Source organism: Camelus bactrianus, chromosome 34 (assembly GCF_048773025.1).
Source record: "Camelus bactrianus isolate YW-2024 breed Bactrian camel chromosome 34, ASM4877302v1, whole genome shotgun sequence".
NCBI classification, from domain to species: domain Eukaryota; kingdom Metazoa; phylum Chordata; class Mammalia; order Artiodactyla; family Camelidae; genus Camelus; species Camelus bactrianus.
Window position 1 is genome coordinate 6,596,388 of NC_133572.1, and position 19,755 is coordinate 6,616,142.

A 19,755-nucleotide genomic window follows, 5' to 3' on the forward strand; every position below is an offset into this window, starting at 1 on the left:
ATGTGTTTTGTTTTGTTTTGTTTTTTTCTTGATTGGGCATTCCCTTGATTGCTTAGATCTTTGACTGTTTAACAGAACATCTATAAAGTTATTTTAGCTAGTATTTAATTTTTTTCAATGTTTCTTTTTTGGGAAGAAAAGCCTAGAAATTCCTAGTCTATTTTTTGATGACATCAATTCAACTCTGTCCAATTTTTAAAATAATTCTTATTTTTTATTGAAGTGTAGTCAGTTTCCAATGGTAGCTTCATGTGTCCAGTAAAGCAATTCAGTTATACATATACATACATATATATTTTTTCACATTCTTTTCCATTAGAGCTCATTACCAGAAGTTGCATAAAGTGCCCTTGCTATACAGTAGGTCCTCATTGTCTATTTTATATTCAGTAATGTGTATCTATTAATCCCAAACTCCTAATCTATCCCTGCCTTCCCAAACCCAACTTCCCTCCTGGTAACCACAGTTTCTTTTCTATGTCCTAGAACTCTCTCCAGTTTTTATAATTTGTTTTTTTTTTAATATATATCTGTGACCAAAATACTTTTTAAACCTTAACTGTCTTTACATTGTATGTATTTTGAAATTGTGGAGAAACAAACTTGTTAGCCTGTTGGACGATTTGGTGAATCTAGCTCAGGTCAGATGATGCCTGCAACTCCCATCACTTCTATAAACATATAAATCTAAAGGAAATCATATTCATTCTCTGTTGTGCAATATATTGTATGTTCAGTGGTACTCAGCTTTCTTTGATCTAACCAAAGTCTGTGGCAGCATGTCCTATCCCTGGGTTCTTTTGTTTTGTTTCTTGTGTCACTTGTGGTGTTTGTCATATTTATTACTATTACCAACATGGAACATAAACTACTCTTTCCCAAGGTAAGGGCCTTTTGGAAGTGGAGCATATTCTGTTCAGGAAATTTGGGGTTAGATATCTCTTCTTTTGTAGGAACAATATGGGGCCTTCAGCCTAAACAGGGTAGTCAATGATAAGATGATTATAGGAATTATATCTGGAGACTGCAAAGTCCTGCTGCAGAAGATCTACTGAAAATAGCAATTAAGATAATAAATATGCTTGTAACCTCAGATATAGACATGGTTTGAAGAATCAAAAACCTTCAGTTCCACATGAGGATAAACTAGTCCTTACAGAAACGTATGTGTCTTTAGGGGAGGAAACAGAGCAAAAAGACCTTGAAAATTTATTTTAGGTCTTCACTTGAGACTGTGAGAAATGGAGAGCAAGAATGACATGAAGGTAAGGCTCCTTAATGTGGCTTCCTTATACAAAACCACATGGCTACTTTTCTAGAAAAAGAGGTTGAGGAAAATACATTATGGGTTACTCAACTATATATATATATATGTGTGTATATATATATGTGTGTATATATATATATATATATACACACACACACACATATATATATTTATATAAACACACACACACACACCTGAGATAAATGAATCAGTAAGAATTATGAAGAAGTCAAGGGATCCCAAATAGTTTTTAAGAAAAGGACCAACTGACAGGTGTAAATAAAACTAGTCTGCAAATGAGAGTTGTTGATAGGAAAAGGAAAACACAAGAAAACTGTCACTTGGAGGCATTTGAGAGTGCTTCCATTTTTGAGATTAGAATTATGCATTCTCATACTTCAATATCCATCCTCAACACTTTATGGGCCCCTGAGTACGCAGAAAGGATCCAAGACATAAGGCAGGAATTCTTGCTTGAACTCCTGCAGCCCTCAGCATCTTTGTCTATGAATGATTCTGATATGAAATCTTCTACTTTATTGATTTCATTGAGTATTATTCTGTTAATTAAGAATTATCCCATTAAACTATCATTCCACTAATTGAGATATAGTCCTTTATTATCTTCCTAATTATATAATATTTTTAGTGGTTACCCTGGAAATTTCTTTTAACTTTTTTTATTGAGTTATAGTCATTTTACAATGTTGTGTCAAATTCCAGTGTAGAGCACAATTTTTCAGATATACATGAACATACATATATTCATTGTCATTTTTTTCGCTGTGAGCTACCACCAGATCTTGTATATATTTCCCTGTGCTGTACAGTATAATCTTATCTATTCAGCATATGCCTGTCAGTATCTACAAATTTTGAACTCCCAGTCTGTCCCTTCCCACCCTCCTCCCCCTTGGCAACCACAAAATGCATGGTTGACTTACTCATGTCCAAGATAAACAGTTGCTTTACTTCTTCATAGCTATTTCAATAACCCAGGGTTCTTTTAATTAATTTCATTTATCCCCCTTTTAATTTAATTGCAATAGTTACAGTGTACTTCAAGCTTATATAATTTAAAACTATAGATACTAATATTACGGTTTTATATAGTCACTATTCATTTAGGTTTATACCATCCATGTTTACCTGTTTCATTGCCCTTTATCCTGAATCTTGTAGGTTCGATTTGGGATTATCTTCTTACACTCAAAGAATATTATAATATATCCTTGTGCAGACTTAAGGTAATGAATTTTTTCCTCTACCAATCTTAAATGATTTTTACTTCACCTATGGAATACGATTATATCCTCATATGACTCTCATATAATGAGAATCTTTTCTCCGGGGATAGAGTTTTAGTAATAGCAATTGTCTGTCAGTAATTATATGACTCTCATGTTTTCTTTTTACAGGTTAGCTGCCAACTGCTTCTTTAAATGTAAAGCCTGTATTTCTCTGTCTGCCTTTCAGCTTTTTCTTTGTCTTTGTTTTTAGCCTTTATATATGACACACATAACTTTGTTTTTATTTTGTTCACCCTGCTAGGGTTCATAGTGCTTTGTCAAAACGTAGTCTGATGTCTTCCATCAGTTTTAGAACATTCACAGATATTATTTCTTCCACTATAGGTTATGGGTAAAGCGTGATTTACGAAAGCACATTTTGAGGTAATAGATCACTGTGAGACATCACCTCGGCAAACTCATTATTCATTTTTATATACAGTGCTTATCTGCTTTTCCTGAAAGAGTTCACTGATGATCTGTATTTACAAGTTTGGTTTGAAGCATAGTGTGTAGATGAGATGGGAGCAATGAAGCTCGGGAAGGCTTTTAGGTGTGCTTGTTGAAAATTGTTCAGAGTGGAGTCCAGCCTTAGTAGGGAAGGATGCTGTAATTATGAAGAGTGTCTTCCAAGATCGTCATATAGAAATTACCAACATATGTGCCATCAATTTACCATTACTGATATGGACTGAAGTCTTTATTAAAGGAAATAACAGACCTTGTATGCAATGGGGAAAAAAGAAACAACATAGAGGCAACAGTCACATAATGGATGAGAACTAAGATATAAAGGAGACCTATATTCTTTAAACTTGCTGGAGTCTACTAAAGGGAAAAAAAATCACTTCTATTAATGTCTTTATTTTTTCATCATTCAGAGGATAGTATAGAAATAGTCATTCTTTATGAAAAGCTATTATAATATTTTATTCTTGAAAGTTCTTTTTCTCATTTGTTCCTCTCTGAAAGATATATCCAGATGCAAATCTGCAGTCCTGACTATTTCTAAAGAAGCAATATTCTTGTAACGTGATTGGATGTGATTTTTTAATCCAGCATAGTGGTTACATGCATGCCCTCTAGCGTGAAACTATCTTGGCTTAAATCATGTTTCTATTTCTTACTAGTTACACAACTTTGGAAAATGTTCGCATCCTCTCTGGGCCTCAGTTTCTTTATTAATATGACAACAATCATACTAGTGCTGTCTCATAGGAGTACTGGGGCAGTATATGCCTTATGATACACTAAAGCAGTATCGTGAATATTAGAATCAATCAATAAATGTTAGGTATTTTTAAAGTGCCAGTTGAGACTGAGTACCCTTTAGTTTGTATGTTCTTTATGGTTCCCCCCCCCCATTTTTTTACCAAGGTCTGAAATTTTAATATATTAGCATTTACTTCTATATGCAAATATATTTACAATTTAAAAATCACATAATCATTTAAGCTCATATTTTGGGTTTGATTAAAAGATCTCCAATTATTATAATATGTTGAGTTTAGCACACTTGAGTAAGCACAAAATGTTAAATCGTCTCTGTAATTATTTTCTGTATAGGAAAACATAGGAAGGAATTTATTGCCACATGTTTCCAATTCTTCCTTGCTATTTGTCTTGATAAGACTGGAACTCATTGCTTCAGAACAGTTTCCTTGCTGCCAAGATTTTATTTCCAGCAGAAATAGAATATCTGTTTTCTTCAGAGAAGGACGTTACCTTGACAAACAAAAAGTGCATACATGAAGATAACTTCATCACCCATAGTAGCTCTGTGTATTATAATTTTTGTATTTTTTTCAATTATCCTCCCTAACCTCAAGTCCATGATATATGAGAATTTTGCTAAGTGCACTATAATTACTAACTTTGATCTTATATGTATTAATTGTATATATACATCTATATTTAAACAGTTTACATTGATGTCAAGATTTTCATTGCAATCCAGTACATACCTTCTGCTTTGCTATATTATTTTGCAATGTGCAGTGATATTTTGGTGCTTGGATTCCTCTGTATTCAGAATCTCTTCTAGACAGAAAACTGAAATTTATAAAATTTGCAAAAGAAAATTTATTTTAAGACATCACTTGTGAACATTTGAGAATGCAAATCAAACAGAAATTTAAAAAATTGAAAGTAATTTGTCCATTTTTAAATTATTAACTACAGAATATATTGGAAATGATCATTTGCAAATAACTGAAATTAAAGTATGAACTTGTTACTTATGACAGATATTTATGAGGTAATGACTGGTGTTTTAATAATTGCAAGTCTCCTCATCTGACTTAGGCAGTTAGTAAATCTGGACAGTCAGGACATAATGAACAAAGCTATCTTCGAAGCAAAGAGATTTGACATAGCACACATCCAAATTGTCACGAAGTACTATTTATTCTATCACTACAATGCTTCATATACCCGTTCCCTTCTTCACAGTACCATAACTCTTCCTTGTTAAGAGTTTCGTTATTTTTATGTGGAACTTTTATAAGATTCTACTAACTCTTTGCCACTAGTTCTCGCTTTCCACTGTTTTCCTCAATGTTCCAGTAGAGTTAACGCCTTACAAAACATGTTAAGGATTTTTAAAAATTATATTGAATTTAGAGTATTAAGAAACTAAGTGAAGGCATGGTGAGTTTATAAAATTTACATTTTGAAGAGATTACTGTGGAAATTGATTAGAGGCGTAGACTAAGATATATAGATATATAGAGAGTTGGGTTGGGTTGGAAGAGCAGCAGTGCAAGGGTAGAGAAGTGCACTAACTCACTAAACTGGCATAAGCAGAGACAGATAACACAGACAATTCCTGGGTTCATCTCCTTAGACATCAGCTGCCAAGAAAGACAAAAGTATTAAAGAATCTGATGTTTTTCTTGATGCTGGTAAGGATCAGGGCTGGGAAGACAGTCTGTTTAGAAACATTGTGGCTAGGTGTTTTTCAAGATATTGAAGAAGTGTCAGGTGAGAGGCTTAAAATGTGGACCTGGATATTGGACATTAGCCCTTGGTGGTATATAACGAAACTCTGTTTATTTTGTATCCACCTTCGTTACTGAAGTGTTTTCATTACCATTGCTTTATTTTTCAGTAGGTTTTCTTGGAATATCTGGGTCAGAAAGTATATCATCTACATATAATTTCAGTATTTAATTTTAAATATTTGTACCTAAAAAAGTTTTCCTGAATTATTGATTTTTTCTTGCCCAAGACATCCAAAGAAATGTTGAATTGAAGTAATTATATCAGTCATCCTCGTCCTCATGAATCTGTTGAAAATGATTTCAATTTTTTATTCTGAAAGATGATATTTGGTGAAAGTTCTTACAAATACCCTTAATCAAATTCAGTATGTTTCCTTCTGCTCGTAGTTATTTCTTTTCTCCTATATATTGACAAATCTCCTGGTAAATAAATGCACAAACCCATGCCTGATTTTAACCAAAATTTGGTAGTATTATTTCAGTACAATACTGTATTCTGCTAACTCTTTTATGTAGGATTTTTACCTCTATGTTTGTAAGGGACATCGTCCTAAAATATTTTCCTATGTATGAAAATAATTTGGAATAATTCTATGCTTACCTCATGAATTTGGGTAGGAATCTTCCATATTGTGCTAGCTACTAAACAGCTTGTCTAGGAGTCATTTTTTGTTTAAGGTATTTTCAAGTTCACTCTTAAAAATTGTCATCTTTGTGTATCCAAATAGATACCTACTTTATTTATTTACCTGTAGAATATAGTTATATTTATTCAATTTTTCTACATCGTCTTGAGTCTCTTTAGCATCGTATATATCTTTGTAGGAAATCATACATTTAAACAAGATTTTTATTATTAAAAATTATATATTATGCTATATTCTAGTTGATTTAGATCTACTTATGCCTTTTGAATAAATTTATCCTTCATGTGTTTTGGGCAGTTGTTTTCTCTGCTTTGTAAATACAAATGATCTTACTTTCTATATTTGAAGAAATTTTCACACTTCTGGTTTTCTAATAGTACTATTTTATGACTTTATTCTTTTAAAAGCTATATCTATTTTATAATATTAAGACATTGAGTTCATAGGCTCAGTCCAATATCATGATAACTTTTTTATTTTATGATGAGTCCCTGTTCACCATCATTTATTTCTTCTTTAGATTCTTTCTTTCAAATTACCTGACTTGTTATCCTTACAATTAATTTTTAATTGCCCAACCAATAAATTCTATAAATATTTTCAAATTTTATTGCATCTCATGTCAATAACAATATAGTAAGATACAGAACGCTGCTGTCATTTTTCATTTTCATCAGAACACAGCTATCCACTGGCGTCTTTGATAAGATCACCTGGGTCTATGCTACTGTTGATAATTCAAAAACTGAACTGATGAAATTACCTTATGTAATTAAAATAACAAACGAGAAAAACAACTTGAGGAAAACCTTAGGATGAATTTTAAATGCTTAAAAAAATCATAGTCTAGTAACTTTAAGCAAATTAATGAAAAACTCTGAAAAATTCTTACCTTTGGCTGTCATCATTGCAGCGACTACCAGAGCGATTAAATAAAGCAAGGCAAAGGCCACTGCAGCGAGGCACCACAGAGACTCTGCCCAAAGAGAGACGCAAGCTATTATGATGATCAATGGAAACAGGTAAAGAGTTAGGATTAGAAGGAATTTTGGTTAGGAATATTCATAATTAAACTTGGACTGACATCTCAGCTCATGGGAGTACCACATGTCATATACCTCAGCCTGCGAGGAAGACTCTAAAAATTATTTTGAAGATTTGGGAATAGCCAGGGGACATATGAATAGTTTTATGTAGGAATGTTGTTGAACTAACAAGTTGTTCTGTTAAAGGAATTTTGTGATTACAAAAGAGCACTTCAAAAATCTTACTTAGGAATTTAATTCATCACCCTGCTGCAATTAAAAAACAAAATTCTCCCATCTTTGCAGCAGAAGTAGAATAAGAATAAAACACCTACTTTAGCTGTTGGCCCTGACAGATATTCTGTCACAATTTTGGTATGTCATTTATTCTGACATACTTCACAAGCTCCGTTTTGTTTTTAGAAATACTGTAGCCTTAAAAGAGCGGTTACTTTTTGCAAAGCTAAAATATCAGATCAGAAAAGTGTAGATGAAACATCCTTTATTCTGTGGCTGTGGTACCTCACTTTAAGCCATTGTTCATTATTCAAATGAAATGGTCAGTGATGCACTGTTCATTCTCATTTGCTCTATTTTTTTTTAACATTTTTTTATTGAGTAATAGTCATTTTACAATGTTGTGTCAAATTTGCTCTTAACACAGCACGTTAGGTCGCTATGACCAGTTTAAAAGTGTTGGTACGAAAGATGAAATCCAGTTCAGAGGTTAGTCCATGAATATTTGTTTTCCTGACTAGTTCATTAAAATATTAAAGCAAAAAAGGGAATGTGGAGTTTTAAATGTTGGTTTTTTTTTTTTACCGTTTTTCTTTTTCTTTTTCTTTTTCTTTTTCTCCTGAATATTTGAAGAACCATGAACTCTGACTTCTGAGTATGTTATGCTTTCGTCACAAAACTCTAGAAAATATATTAGAAAATTTCATGCAATAATTATAATTTTATATATAGCCATATAAGCATCTATACATAGATTTATGGTAAATAAACATACAATTAAAAGCATGTTAGAAATCATAAACAAAAATTGTCCCCATTTTAGGCTTGTAATAAAGTCGTTTAATTGGCTCAATTAGGTAGTAGCTCTGTAAAATGTGGCAATTTTTTTCTGCTTTTTTAATCCTTAGTGTTTTCATCTATCAAATAGGAATAATAACAATATTTATTCATAGATATATTGTGGGGATTAAGTTAATGTGTATAAAGTCAATAGCATAGTGCTTGAAGCAATAAACATAAAATAAGTGTTATTATTGTAGAAGTAATAGTAGCCTGTAGAGTAGTAATTGTAGAAATATAATGGCTAATAACACCAGGAGTAACACTGGCTGCAGAAATAAGAGTAGACATTTAAAAATTAATTTAAATGCCTATAAATGTCCTTCCTATAGTTGAATTTAATCTTAATAAAAGAAACGTCTAATTCTTGCTAGGTAGATAAATTTTCTTAGCAACATATTGCATGGACTCCTTCAGTACAAGTGAAGCAGAACTCAGCCACAAAGTCAACATTTTTTCAAATAATGTTAAATCTAACTCTGCTGTAAATATTTACCTATCAAACAATGATTGTCTGAAACTTAAATCCCCTTCAGTTGGAAAATTTTAAATTCATTCACAAAGACAAAAGATTTTTAACTCTTCCTCTAAACGTATCTAGCTATGAAGTTTGTTATTTATAATATTATTTTCTCTTAAATAAGGAGATTACTCAGCATTAGCAACAGTACCTGTATTTATTTCATGCAATTCCTCTGGCAAAGAATGACCATCAGTACAGAGGCTGGATGCTGCTGCTTTATCTGGTTCCATGGTTGAGTATAGATTGCATGATCAGATGAGTAGCAGAGGGTCAGAATGAAACAGGATCAAGGAAACAGATCTCTTCACATTGCAACATCAGACAGGATGTTTACTCTAAATTTAATATGTAAAGTACATTTTACACTGAAGAAAATAAAAGGCAATGTAATCCAACCCCTATAGATTAAATTTGTTATTCTTTTATGTATAATGGAACCCTTCTTTATTTCCAAAGATAACATTTTAAATTATATTAAGCGCAATGATTTCTTCTCTGCCTTATTTTTCAAAAACAATGAATAAACATTTTAATGTAAATAAATGCTATACTGTCTTTGAATAAAATGTAATACTGATTTTTAGAAATATCTTTTTTGTGGTTATAAATATTTGTATTTGTTATAAATGGTTCAAACAATATTAAAACGTATCCTAGAGAAAATGAAAATGACATACAACTCTGTCCCTCAATATAACCTCTGTTAAAATAATTATTCATAATTCTTAGTTTTCAAGTGGCCAACGGATGTTTCATTTAGAAAAGTAAAAAAAACAATTTAACTATTGATAAATTAAGTAATGAGATAAATTGTAATGTATTCCTACAATAAAACTTACAGTCATTAAGTACTGATGACATTGTACTGAAGTATTGATATGAATATTTTTCCATGATATATGAAGTGGGGAAAGGGTATAAATTATTGCATAATGTGATTTTGTATTATATTTGGTAGAAAAAAATCTGTTGTTATACGTGTACTTACAGGATAATAATATGTGTCTAATCTGGCAATTTGAGATTGTAATGTAATAATATTTAACTAACTAACTTGGTATATTTTTATATTATGTATGTGGTTTTCCATTTTTGTGTTGCTGTTTTTAATGAATATGATTGATTTTTATCATTGAAAAGATTAAAGTGTACATATGTGAAATTTCATTCTCAGCCTAATGTACGCTCTGAGATATACATACCACAGTGACCACAGAAGCCGCTGCCCTCACCTTTGATCAATAGAAATAAACTTCATAGCAAAAGAATTTAATTTGACTGGGAGACCATAAGTGTTCTTGGGTCTGATATTGTTTTGGAAGAGGGTAAACACAATGACTACTTATAGGCATTAATGATTTAAGTACACACGCTTTTTTTAATTGAAGTATAGTCAGTTACAACGTGTCAATTTCTGGTGTACAGTATAATGTCCCAGTCATGTATGTGTGTATATATATATATATATATATATACACACATATATTTATTTTCATGTTCTTTTTATTAAAGATTATTACAAGATATTGAGTATGCTTCCCTGTGCTATATAGAAGAAATTTGTTTGTTATCTATTTTTATGTATAGTGATTAATATTTGCAAAGGGGAAGGGATAAATTCGGGAGTTTAAGTACACATGATTTAAATTCAAGTAAATGCAAAAATGATGGAAATAAAGTATAACATCAAACACTATAGAGGAAAACATAAATTGAGGAAAATAAATAAATCCAAAAGAAACTAAAAGGAAAGGGAAAAACCCAAGAATAGACAGGACAAATAGCACAAAATTATGATACTGACAAAAAAAAAAATCAACAGTAAGTGTAGATGCTCTCAGTGATCTGGTGAAAAGATAAAAATTATCACATGGGTTTTTAAAAACATTTTAAATATTATATGTTACTTACAAAAGCCATATCTAATAGATAAGGATGCACAATTGTTACAAATAAAAGATGAAAACATATATAATGCAAATACTAACCAAATTAAAGCAGTTATAGCTCTTGATATCTGACAAAGTACACTCTAGTGCAAAATGTAGTATTTAAGGTGGGTTTCTTAATAATAATAAAATTTTCAATTCAACAGTGATCTTAATTTTCATATAACTTTTTAATATAACTTCAAACGTAGCAATGATGAATGATATGCATATACAGAAGGGGCAGTAAACAAAACACATTCAAAGTCTTTTCTCTAGTGCTGCTTTTGGCGATATATCATTGTTCTTGGTCTTCTTCAGTTTTTGCTATAATGTGTTTTTTTGTGAACTTTTTTCTCTCTCTTTCATCCCAGTTAATTTTTTTTGCTCTTTCTTTTCTTTAATTGAAGTATAGTCATTTACCCAATTAATGATAATTAGGCTTAATAAATCTGTGGGTTGTTGTCTCTTTATCAGTGGGTTGAAAATTCTTTGCTGTTAATTTTACAGAGAAAGCATATCTACCATTTTTCCTCTTCAGTCTTTCTGGAATGCTACCTTTAGGCATTTATCTAAGTTGCTTTATGTTTAATTTCTTTTTCATAATTTCTACTTTTTGTCTCCATATGCTATATTTTAAACAGTAGCTTCAGAAATGTCCTCCAATTCATTAATTTTCTCTTTGTGTCAAACTAGTTGATAAACCTATCCAATATTTTATCTGGTTTTATTAGAAATTCTATTTAATAGTTTTTCAAATCTACTTGGTCAATTTAAGAATTTCTTATCCTTTAAACACATTGTCCAATTTGTCCTTTCAACATGGTAAATATAGTTAATTTATATAATGTGTCTGATTATTGCAGTAATAGTTTTGTGAATATCTTCTCTTGTCATTTTTATTCCTTCTGGTTCTTTCTAAGGTGACTTGTTTACTTTTATGCTTAGCATTTTAATTTGTTTGTTTATGACTCTCAGCTTTTCAGCTTTGTCACTAATTTATTTGTGAGAACTTATTTAACCTGGAATGAAATAGTTGCTCTAGAGAATATTTACATTTTCTTTTGCTAAGTGACAAAGAAACACTAATTTTGGTCACATTTAACATAAAATCTTGTGGGAGTCATGTCATCAAGATGGCAACATATATCATTTCTGACTCTGGTCACCATCAAAGAAGACAGCTAGCAACTATCCATAGACAAGACACCACTGTGAAAATCCTAGAACACAAGAGTGAGGGAGAAGCACAAGATACAAGAGGCACCAGACTTGGAAAGCAAGAAGTAAAATTGTGTCTATTTGCAGAAGACATGAGTTTATATATAGAAAACCCTAAACTTCACCACAAACCTGTTAGAACTAATTAATGAATTTAGTAAAGTTGTAGGATACAAAACTGACATACAGGAATCAGTAGCATTCGTATACACTAACAACAAAAAAACTGACAAATAAATAAAAACAACAATCCTAGTTACAATAGCATCAAAAACAATAAAATAATTAGAAATAATTTTAATCAAAGAGGTGAAAACTCTTTACTCTGAAAACTATAAGGCATTGATGAAATAAATTGAAAGAGATACAAATAAATGAAAAGATAGCTCATGTTCATGGATGGGAAAAATTAATATTGTTAAATTGTCCTTACTACCCAAAGCCATACTTGCTGACTTGAAACTATATCCAAAAATTATAGTAATCACAACAGCATGATACTTGCATAAGAGCAGACATATAGACAAATGGAATAGAATTGAGAGACAAGAAGTACACCTTTGCATATATGACCATTTAATATTTGATAAGAGAGACAAGAATTCTCAATGGAGAAATGACAGACTTTTCAATAAACTGTGCTTGGAAAACTGGATATGCACATGCAAAAGAATGAAAGTAACCCCTTATCTTAACTATTCACAGATATTAAATGGGTTAAAAACTTAAATGTAAGACCTGAAATCATAAAACTCCTTCTTTAGATGAATCTTGAAAAAGAATTTTTTGACATAACTCCAAAAGCACAAGCAATAAGAGCAAAAATAAGTAAATGGAGTTACATCAAACCAAAAGCTTCTGCACAGCAAAAGAAATGATTAACAAAGTGAAAAACTAACTTACTGAATGGGAAAAAATATTTACAAAACACATTAATATGAGGTTGATATCCAAAATCTATAAGGAACTCATACAACTTAATAGCAAAAAAAAAAAAAAGAAAGGAACCACACACACAAATAATTCAATTTTCAATTAAATAATGGGCAAAGGTTCTGAATAGATATTTTCTCAAAGAAGATACTCAGATGGTCAACAGATACATGAAAATGTGCTCAACATCACTAATTATTAGGGAAATGCAAATCAAAACCACAGTGAGATATCACCTCACACCTGTCAGAATGGCTATAATCAAAAAGATGAAAGACAACAAATGGCAAGAATGTGGAGAAAAGGGACCCTGAGCATTGTTGTTGGAAATTTAAATTGGTACAGCCACTATGGGAAACATTATAGAGGTTCCTCAGAAAATTAAAAATAAAACTCCCACATGATTCAGAAATTCCACTTCTGGGTATATATCTGAAGTAAATAAAATCACTATCCAAATAAAATCACTAAAGAGATATCTACACTGCACCCCCATGTCCATTGCAGCATTATTTATAAATGCTAAGACATGAAACAACCTAAGTTTCCACTGATGAATGAATGGATAAAGAAAATGTGATACACACACACACACACACACACACACACACAGTGGAATACTATTCAGCCATAAAAAGGAAATAATGTCAATTGTGGTAACATGGATGCAACTTGAGGGCATTATGCTAAGTAATATAAATCAGAGTAAGGCAAATACTGTATGATCTCACTGATATGTAGAATCTAAAAAAACCCTAACTCATAGAAATAGAGATCAGATTTGTGGTTGCTAGAGGCAGGGTGAGGTGGATACAACAATTAGATTGTTTTTAAAACATGTTTTCGTTAAATGCACCAGGCTGAGAAATAAGTTAGGGGCATGAATCTTTTCCCACGTACTCGACATAATTATAATTCTTGATCCAGAGCTTAATATGCATACCACTTCTTTATCCATTCACTTGTCGATGGACACTTAGGCTGCTTCCATGTCTTGGCTGTTGTAAATAGTGCTGCTATGTACACTATGCATGTATCTTTTCAAATTAGTGGTTTTGTTTTTTTCTGGATATGTACCTAGGAGTGGAATTGCTGGATCATATGGTAGTTCTATTTTTAGGAACTTTTTTTTTTTTTTTGGAACTTTTTTTTGAGGAACTCCATACTGTTTTTCACGTTGGTTGCACCAATTTACATTCCCACCAACAGTGTACAAGGGTTCCCTTTTCTCCACATCCTTTCCAACACTTGATATTTGTAGATTTGTTGATGATGGCCATTCTGACAGGTGTGAGGTAATATATTATTGTTGTGTTAATTTGCATTTCTCTAACAATTAGCAATGTTGAGCATCTTTTCACGTGCCTGTTAGACATCTTTATGTTTTCTTTGGAAAAATATTTATTCAGTCTTCTGCCAATTTTTTTGATTGGGTGTTTTTTGATATTAAGTTGTATGAAGAATGAAACTCTGCCATTGGCAGCAATGTGAATGGATGTAAAGAGTATTATACTTAAATGAAGTAAGTCAGACAGAGAAAGACAAATACTGTATTACATCACTTACATGTGGAATCTTAAAAATAATACAAATGAACTTATTGACAAAACAGAAACAGACTCACAGATACAGAGAATGAACTAGTGGTTACCAAAGGGGAGAGGAAAGGGTTGGGGGCAGATTAGGGGTATGGGATTAAGAGATACAAACTACTCTGTATAAAATAGACAAGCAATAAGGATATACTGTATAGCACAGGGAGTTATAGCCATTCTCTTGTAACAACTTTCAATGGAATGTAACCTATAAAAATACTGAATCACTATGCTATACACTTGAAACTAATGTAATATTGCAAATCAACTATACTTCAAAAAATACAAAGAATAAATAAAATTGATTTGTTAAGGGCCAATTAGAATCCATGGAAGATTTGAGATCCTGATGTGAATCAACACCCAGCAGTTTGACTCCCTGCATCAGATTACATATACTCCCTGCAACCTGAATATACAAGGAGAGAAGATGGAATCTAGTTCAGCTGAATGCCATAGTTAATTAGGTGCAAAAAATGGAAAATGAGCAGTTAGTGGCAATGCAACCATTCATGAGACCCACCTTTGGTCTAGGTTTATGTGACTAAGTCATGGGAGTGGTGATGAATAAGGAGAAAATAAAAGCCACGAGATAAGTGCCTTAATGATACACAAGGAGAAATTCAGGGGAATGAAGAAAGGTAACAGAAAAGATAAATGTTGTCCTTATAGATTTTTAAAAAGGTATTTAATGTTCCAAAGGTGGAGTTGCTTCTGATCTTGTCTTCTGGACATGTTTCCATATATGATGATTTCATCTCTTCCATCTTTGTGGATTTCAATCAGTTTTCTTTTTTCAATGCAGTGATATTTGCCCTGGTTTGGTACAGCATAAAACCTTACCATTCCGGATATCTTTATAATTTGAAACTTCTTTGATAGCCATGTGGTAAGAGCAGAATTTGACAGTGAGAATCTGTCAACAGCACTTTGAATCCAGATTGCAAGGAATCCTGCCAAGTACTTCTTAGTCACAGCCCGGGTCCTTTAGCTTTAACAGAAATGTCTGACTATCAAAATATGCTTTACAAAATATTCAATTCTATGCTTTTAGGCTCCCATTTCTATGCCTACTCTTCTATTTCTTTCTTTTATAGTTAATGCAAATCTGAAGCATTTTGTGCCAAATTTGTAATACTAATGTAAGTAAATTTCTTTCTACCCATACTAATCAAATAAAAATAAAAATTAGAAAAAAGTGCATAAGTAAAATAATAAAAAAAAATAAAAAATTTCTTTCTACCCATACTCAAATCAAATAAAAATAAAAATTAGAAAAAAGTGCATAAGTAAAATAATACAAAACTCACATATCTGTATATAACAGTAGCAAATGCCTACTTATCTTGGGTTCCTGCATGTATAAAAATATGAATATTCAAATACTCAAAGCCCATTTAAAAATCAGCCTTCCTGTTTGGGGTGATACAACTTGGACTCAATAATAACAATGTGAGAAGGACACAAGACTCCCCTGTCCAATGGAAATGTTATGCTCAAGAGCATAGCCTGTTCCAGCAGTGTCATCTTTATCTGAAAAAGTGACACCTTCTCTTTGCAGAAAATTTACCCTAACTCCATCACCTGAATAACAGTGATGGCCTTGGTGGATCTCTTGAGTCATGGAGGTCCCCCAAATACTTAGGTCAGGATCTTTGATGCCTTGAAATCTGATACTGATGCAAATGTTTTAGCACAGCACCAGCTCTGCAGATCCAACAGCTGATGTGGTCATTACACTCAGTGTGCAGAACTCAAAGCCGTTCTCAGCTTCAGCCAATATTCCTCTGGATGAATCTGATGGTATTTTTTTTTTAATTGATTCATGAATGAATTGTTACCAGTGTCCTATCTTTGTGGTCTCGAGTTGTAAATCTATCCTGGCAGGCAGGTGAGACTCTTCTCATCTGGGCCAAAATCTGTAGGAAGAATACACAGCTACTGATTTAACTGTCTGTGTCTTTCATGTGGCTGTCCACATTCTCTCCTATTGCCGCCCGGATCCATCATCATACTGGACATGACAACACAGTGCCACCAGTGGCACAAAGTGGAGGACTCTGTTTCTGATTCAGAGGCAACCCTGCATACCAGACCTGTGACCCCTGCCCACGTCGATCCTGTTGTTTTCTGGTAGACGAGACCAAAATGCATAGAACATTGTCCCCACAACTCCCAGCAGATTAACTCCATCAGATCTTTGACCTCCTTTCGAAGTTATCAGCGGTACCTTACTGCTGTTAGCACTTTTCTAGATAATAATAGTGCTGCCATTCTGGACTGATTACCCAATTCTGCCCATACCAATTAGGTCTCGTAAAAATAATCTGTGTTAGGTTTTCAGCTTTCCAGACCATTTGCAGCCTGACCACTCAAAATGGCTAATATTTAAGGTATTTGCTGGATCTCCATGGTCTGTTTCATCCGCAGGTATCTGGTGTTTTTAAGCTTTGGTATGACCTCCTCAAAAGTACACAAAAGAATTGTCTGACCCTTCCTTTCTCACTTCTGTACGACATGTATTTAAGAACAATCCCTGAACTAGTGCTGACTTCATTCCTCTTTATTTTCTTACACTGTTACTTCCCTTGTGCATCCCATACAGGGTATCCCGTGAGTTTAAAAACCCTTACTAATATTTGCAAAATAATTCCTTAGTTTTAAATGATATTCTCCCTAAAACTGCCACTTAATTACAGAGTTTTTGCTAAGATTGCTAACGATGAATTGCTTCTTTCAATATGTTCTGTAAATCGTGACTGTTTTATTTGCTTATTATTTAGGTATTATTTTTATCATTGTCTAGCTGTTTCTCTAAAATGAATGCCTGAATGTGTTGTCTTTTTTTAAATTTTTTTTTTATTGAAGTGTGGTTGATTAACAATGTCAGTTTCAGGCTAGTTCAATGTTAGTTTCACTTTGTTAGCAAAGTGATTCAGTTATACATATACATAACATATATTTTTTATTTTCAGATTCCTTTTCATTATATGTTATTATAAGAAATTGAATACAGTTCCCTGTGCTATATAGTAGGTCCTTATTTTTTTAATCTATTTTATATACAGTAATGTGTGTCTGTTAATCCCCAACCCCTGATTTATCCCTCCCTGCCCTTTCCCCTTTGGTAACCATAGTTTGTTTTCTATGTCCATGAGTCTGTTTATGGTTTGTAAACAGAATTTGCATCATTTTTTTAAGATTCCACATATAAGTGATATCACATGATATTTGTCTTTCTCTGTCTGACTTACTTTTGAATGTGTTTTCTGAAAACTTTTTCACTCCATCACGTTTTATTTTTTAAGATGTTCAAAGATTTTAAAAATTCTGTTTTACATAAGTAAATAGAATGACAGGTTTTTATATATGCATGTCATTGCCCATTATTTCTGTTTACAAAATATGTTCCCTAAATACACCCCACTGAGAAGAAATCTCCAAGAAATACATGTTTAGAACATGACTATAACATTTACATAATCATATGTGTATTTGCACCAGTGATTTTTTTTCATCATGTGATTTCTCATCCTCATTACATCATGTTTTCCCAGCCTCTTGTTACATCATCTTGTTATATGTCTCTTCATTTCTCCCTACTTCCTCTTCCAAAGAAAAACTCTGTCATGATGCTGAAGTTTAAGTTGTTAGCTGTGATGATGCGTGTCCAGCTGACAACAGCACTAATGTGGCAGGTAAAGTGGCAGTGAGCCCCACATCCAAGTTTGTAAATCTCCGTTTTGATTCGCTTCTTTTTTTTTAAACTAAACCCGCTGCTTCTTGGCCACTTACCTAGATTTTTGCACAGATTTTCCTTTTATCATATTCTGCAGTAAAATCTTACTTTTCATCATTAATTTCATTCTCCATTCCCATAACCCCTCTTAGAATCTCCAAGAACCATTAATAACACCAAGAGTGCTGTAGCTGCTTAACGCCTTTTCAAGGGCTAGCCACATTGTGGTTGGAAACATTCTGTCAGAAATGTGTGCAGAGAGTGAGTGTTAACACCTTTACATGCCTAGAGTGTGTTGACCAGATGCATGACACCTAAACTAAAAATAAACACTGGATTAAGCCCAGAAGAAAATCCAGTATTCTTTCTGAAAAACAATGTAACATATACCATATCAAAATGTAGATGATTTATTTATTTTGTAATTATATAGCAAACATTTTTAGCAGCCAATATTCTAGAAAACTACCACAGAGCACTTTATCAGAACCTAGCTTTTATTTCTTTTTTTTAATTAACTTACAGTCATTTTACAATATTGTGTAAAATTCCAGTGTAGAGCACAATTTTTCAGCTATACATGACCATACATATATTCATTGTCACATTTTTTTTCTCTGTGAGCTACCATAAGATCTTGTGTATATTTCCCTGTGCTATAGAGTATAATCTTGTTTATCTATTCCTCAATTTTGAAATCCCTTCTATCCCTTCCCACCCTCGGACCCCTTGGCAACCACAAGTTTGTATTCTATGTCTATGAGTCTATTTCTGTTTTGTATTTATGCTTTTTGTTTTTGTTTTTGTTTTTGTTTTTTTAGATTCCACATATGAGCGATCTCATATGGTATTTTTCTTTCTCTTTCTGGCTTACTTCACTTAGAATGACATTCTTCAGGAGCATCCATGTTGCTGCAAATGGCGTTATGTTGTTGGTTTTTATGGCTGAATAGTATTCCATTGTATAAATATACCACCTCTTCTTTATCCAGTCATCTGTTGATGGACATTTAGGCTGTTTCCACATCTTGGCTATTGTAAATAGTGCTGCTATGAACATCGGGGTGCAGGTGTCATCCTGAAGTAGGAGAACCCAGCTTTTATTTCTTAATGAATAAAATATATAGGTTTTTTTTAAGCTAGGCACGTCCTACACAACATTGGGTAGGGCAGCAGGATAATGATCACATTGTATTCCCCGGCTGAGTGTCAGAAGATGACAAGAGTTCACAAGGACAGCTTCTAGGCATTGCCAGGGCCTGACCAATCAAGAAGGAAACTGGAGAATTAAATAAATTGTCTGTTTTCTCCTCTTATTTTCCGATCACCTGCCAGTGTCTCCCCATGGTTGAAACCAGCCAGAAACCAGAGGGCAAGGATGACTGAGTGATGCAATTGTTAAAGTTTAGCTTCCAGGGGCACAGAATGAAGCAAAAAAGCATGGAAATGGATGTGGAAGAGGTGTTATGAAAAAAACACATTAGAATTATAGCGTCTGGTCGCAGAGCT

At 32.7% G+C, this 19,755-nt stretch overlaps 1 protein-coding gene across 2 annotated transcripts; it reads right to left on the minus strand.

The window, feature by feature from the left end:
- Positions 1-3,226: 3,226 nt before the first annotated feature.
- On the minus strand, positions 3,227-9,112 carry LOC141575893 (uncharacterized). Of its 2 annotated transcripts, none has more exons than XM_074357347.1 (5): positions 8,979-9,112; positions 8,053-8,148; positions 7,098-7,181; positions 4,521-4,608; positions 3,227-4,281 (listed from the first exon to the last, which is right to left on the minus strand). In XM_074357347.1, exons 1-4 carry the CDS (start codon positions 9,058-9,060, stop codon positions 4,532-4,534), a joined length of 339 nt encoding a protein of 112 aa, XP_074213448.1. In that variant the 5' UTR covers positions 9,061-9,112; the 3' UTR covers positions 3,227-4,281; positions 4,521-4,531. The 2 variants fall into 2 exon arrangements, with proteins under 2 accessions (XP_074213448.1, XP_074213447.1); XM_074357346.1 differs by having other exon boundaries at positions 7,098-7,202.
- Positions 9,113-19,755: the final 10,643 nt, after the last annotated feature.

Bases quoted from the DNA above. Each gene is read 5' to 3' on its own strand.
- LOC141575893 (XM_074357346.1), bottom strand. From the start codon at position 9,060: ATGGAACCAGATAAAGCAGCAGCATCCAGCCTCTGTACTGATGGTCAT. The intron at 8,149-8,978 runs GTACTGTTGCTA...TATATTTTCTAG, and splicing joins ATTGCATGAAATAAATACAG to AGTTTTGTGACGAAAGCATA. The intron at 7,203-8,052 runs GTAAAAAAAAAA...TCATCATAATAG, and splicing joins GAAAAAGAAAAAGAAAAACG to CTTGCGTCTCTCTTTGGGCA.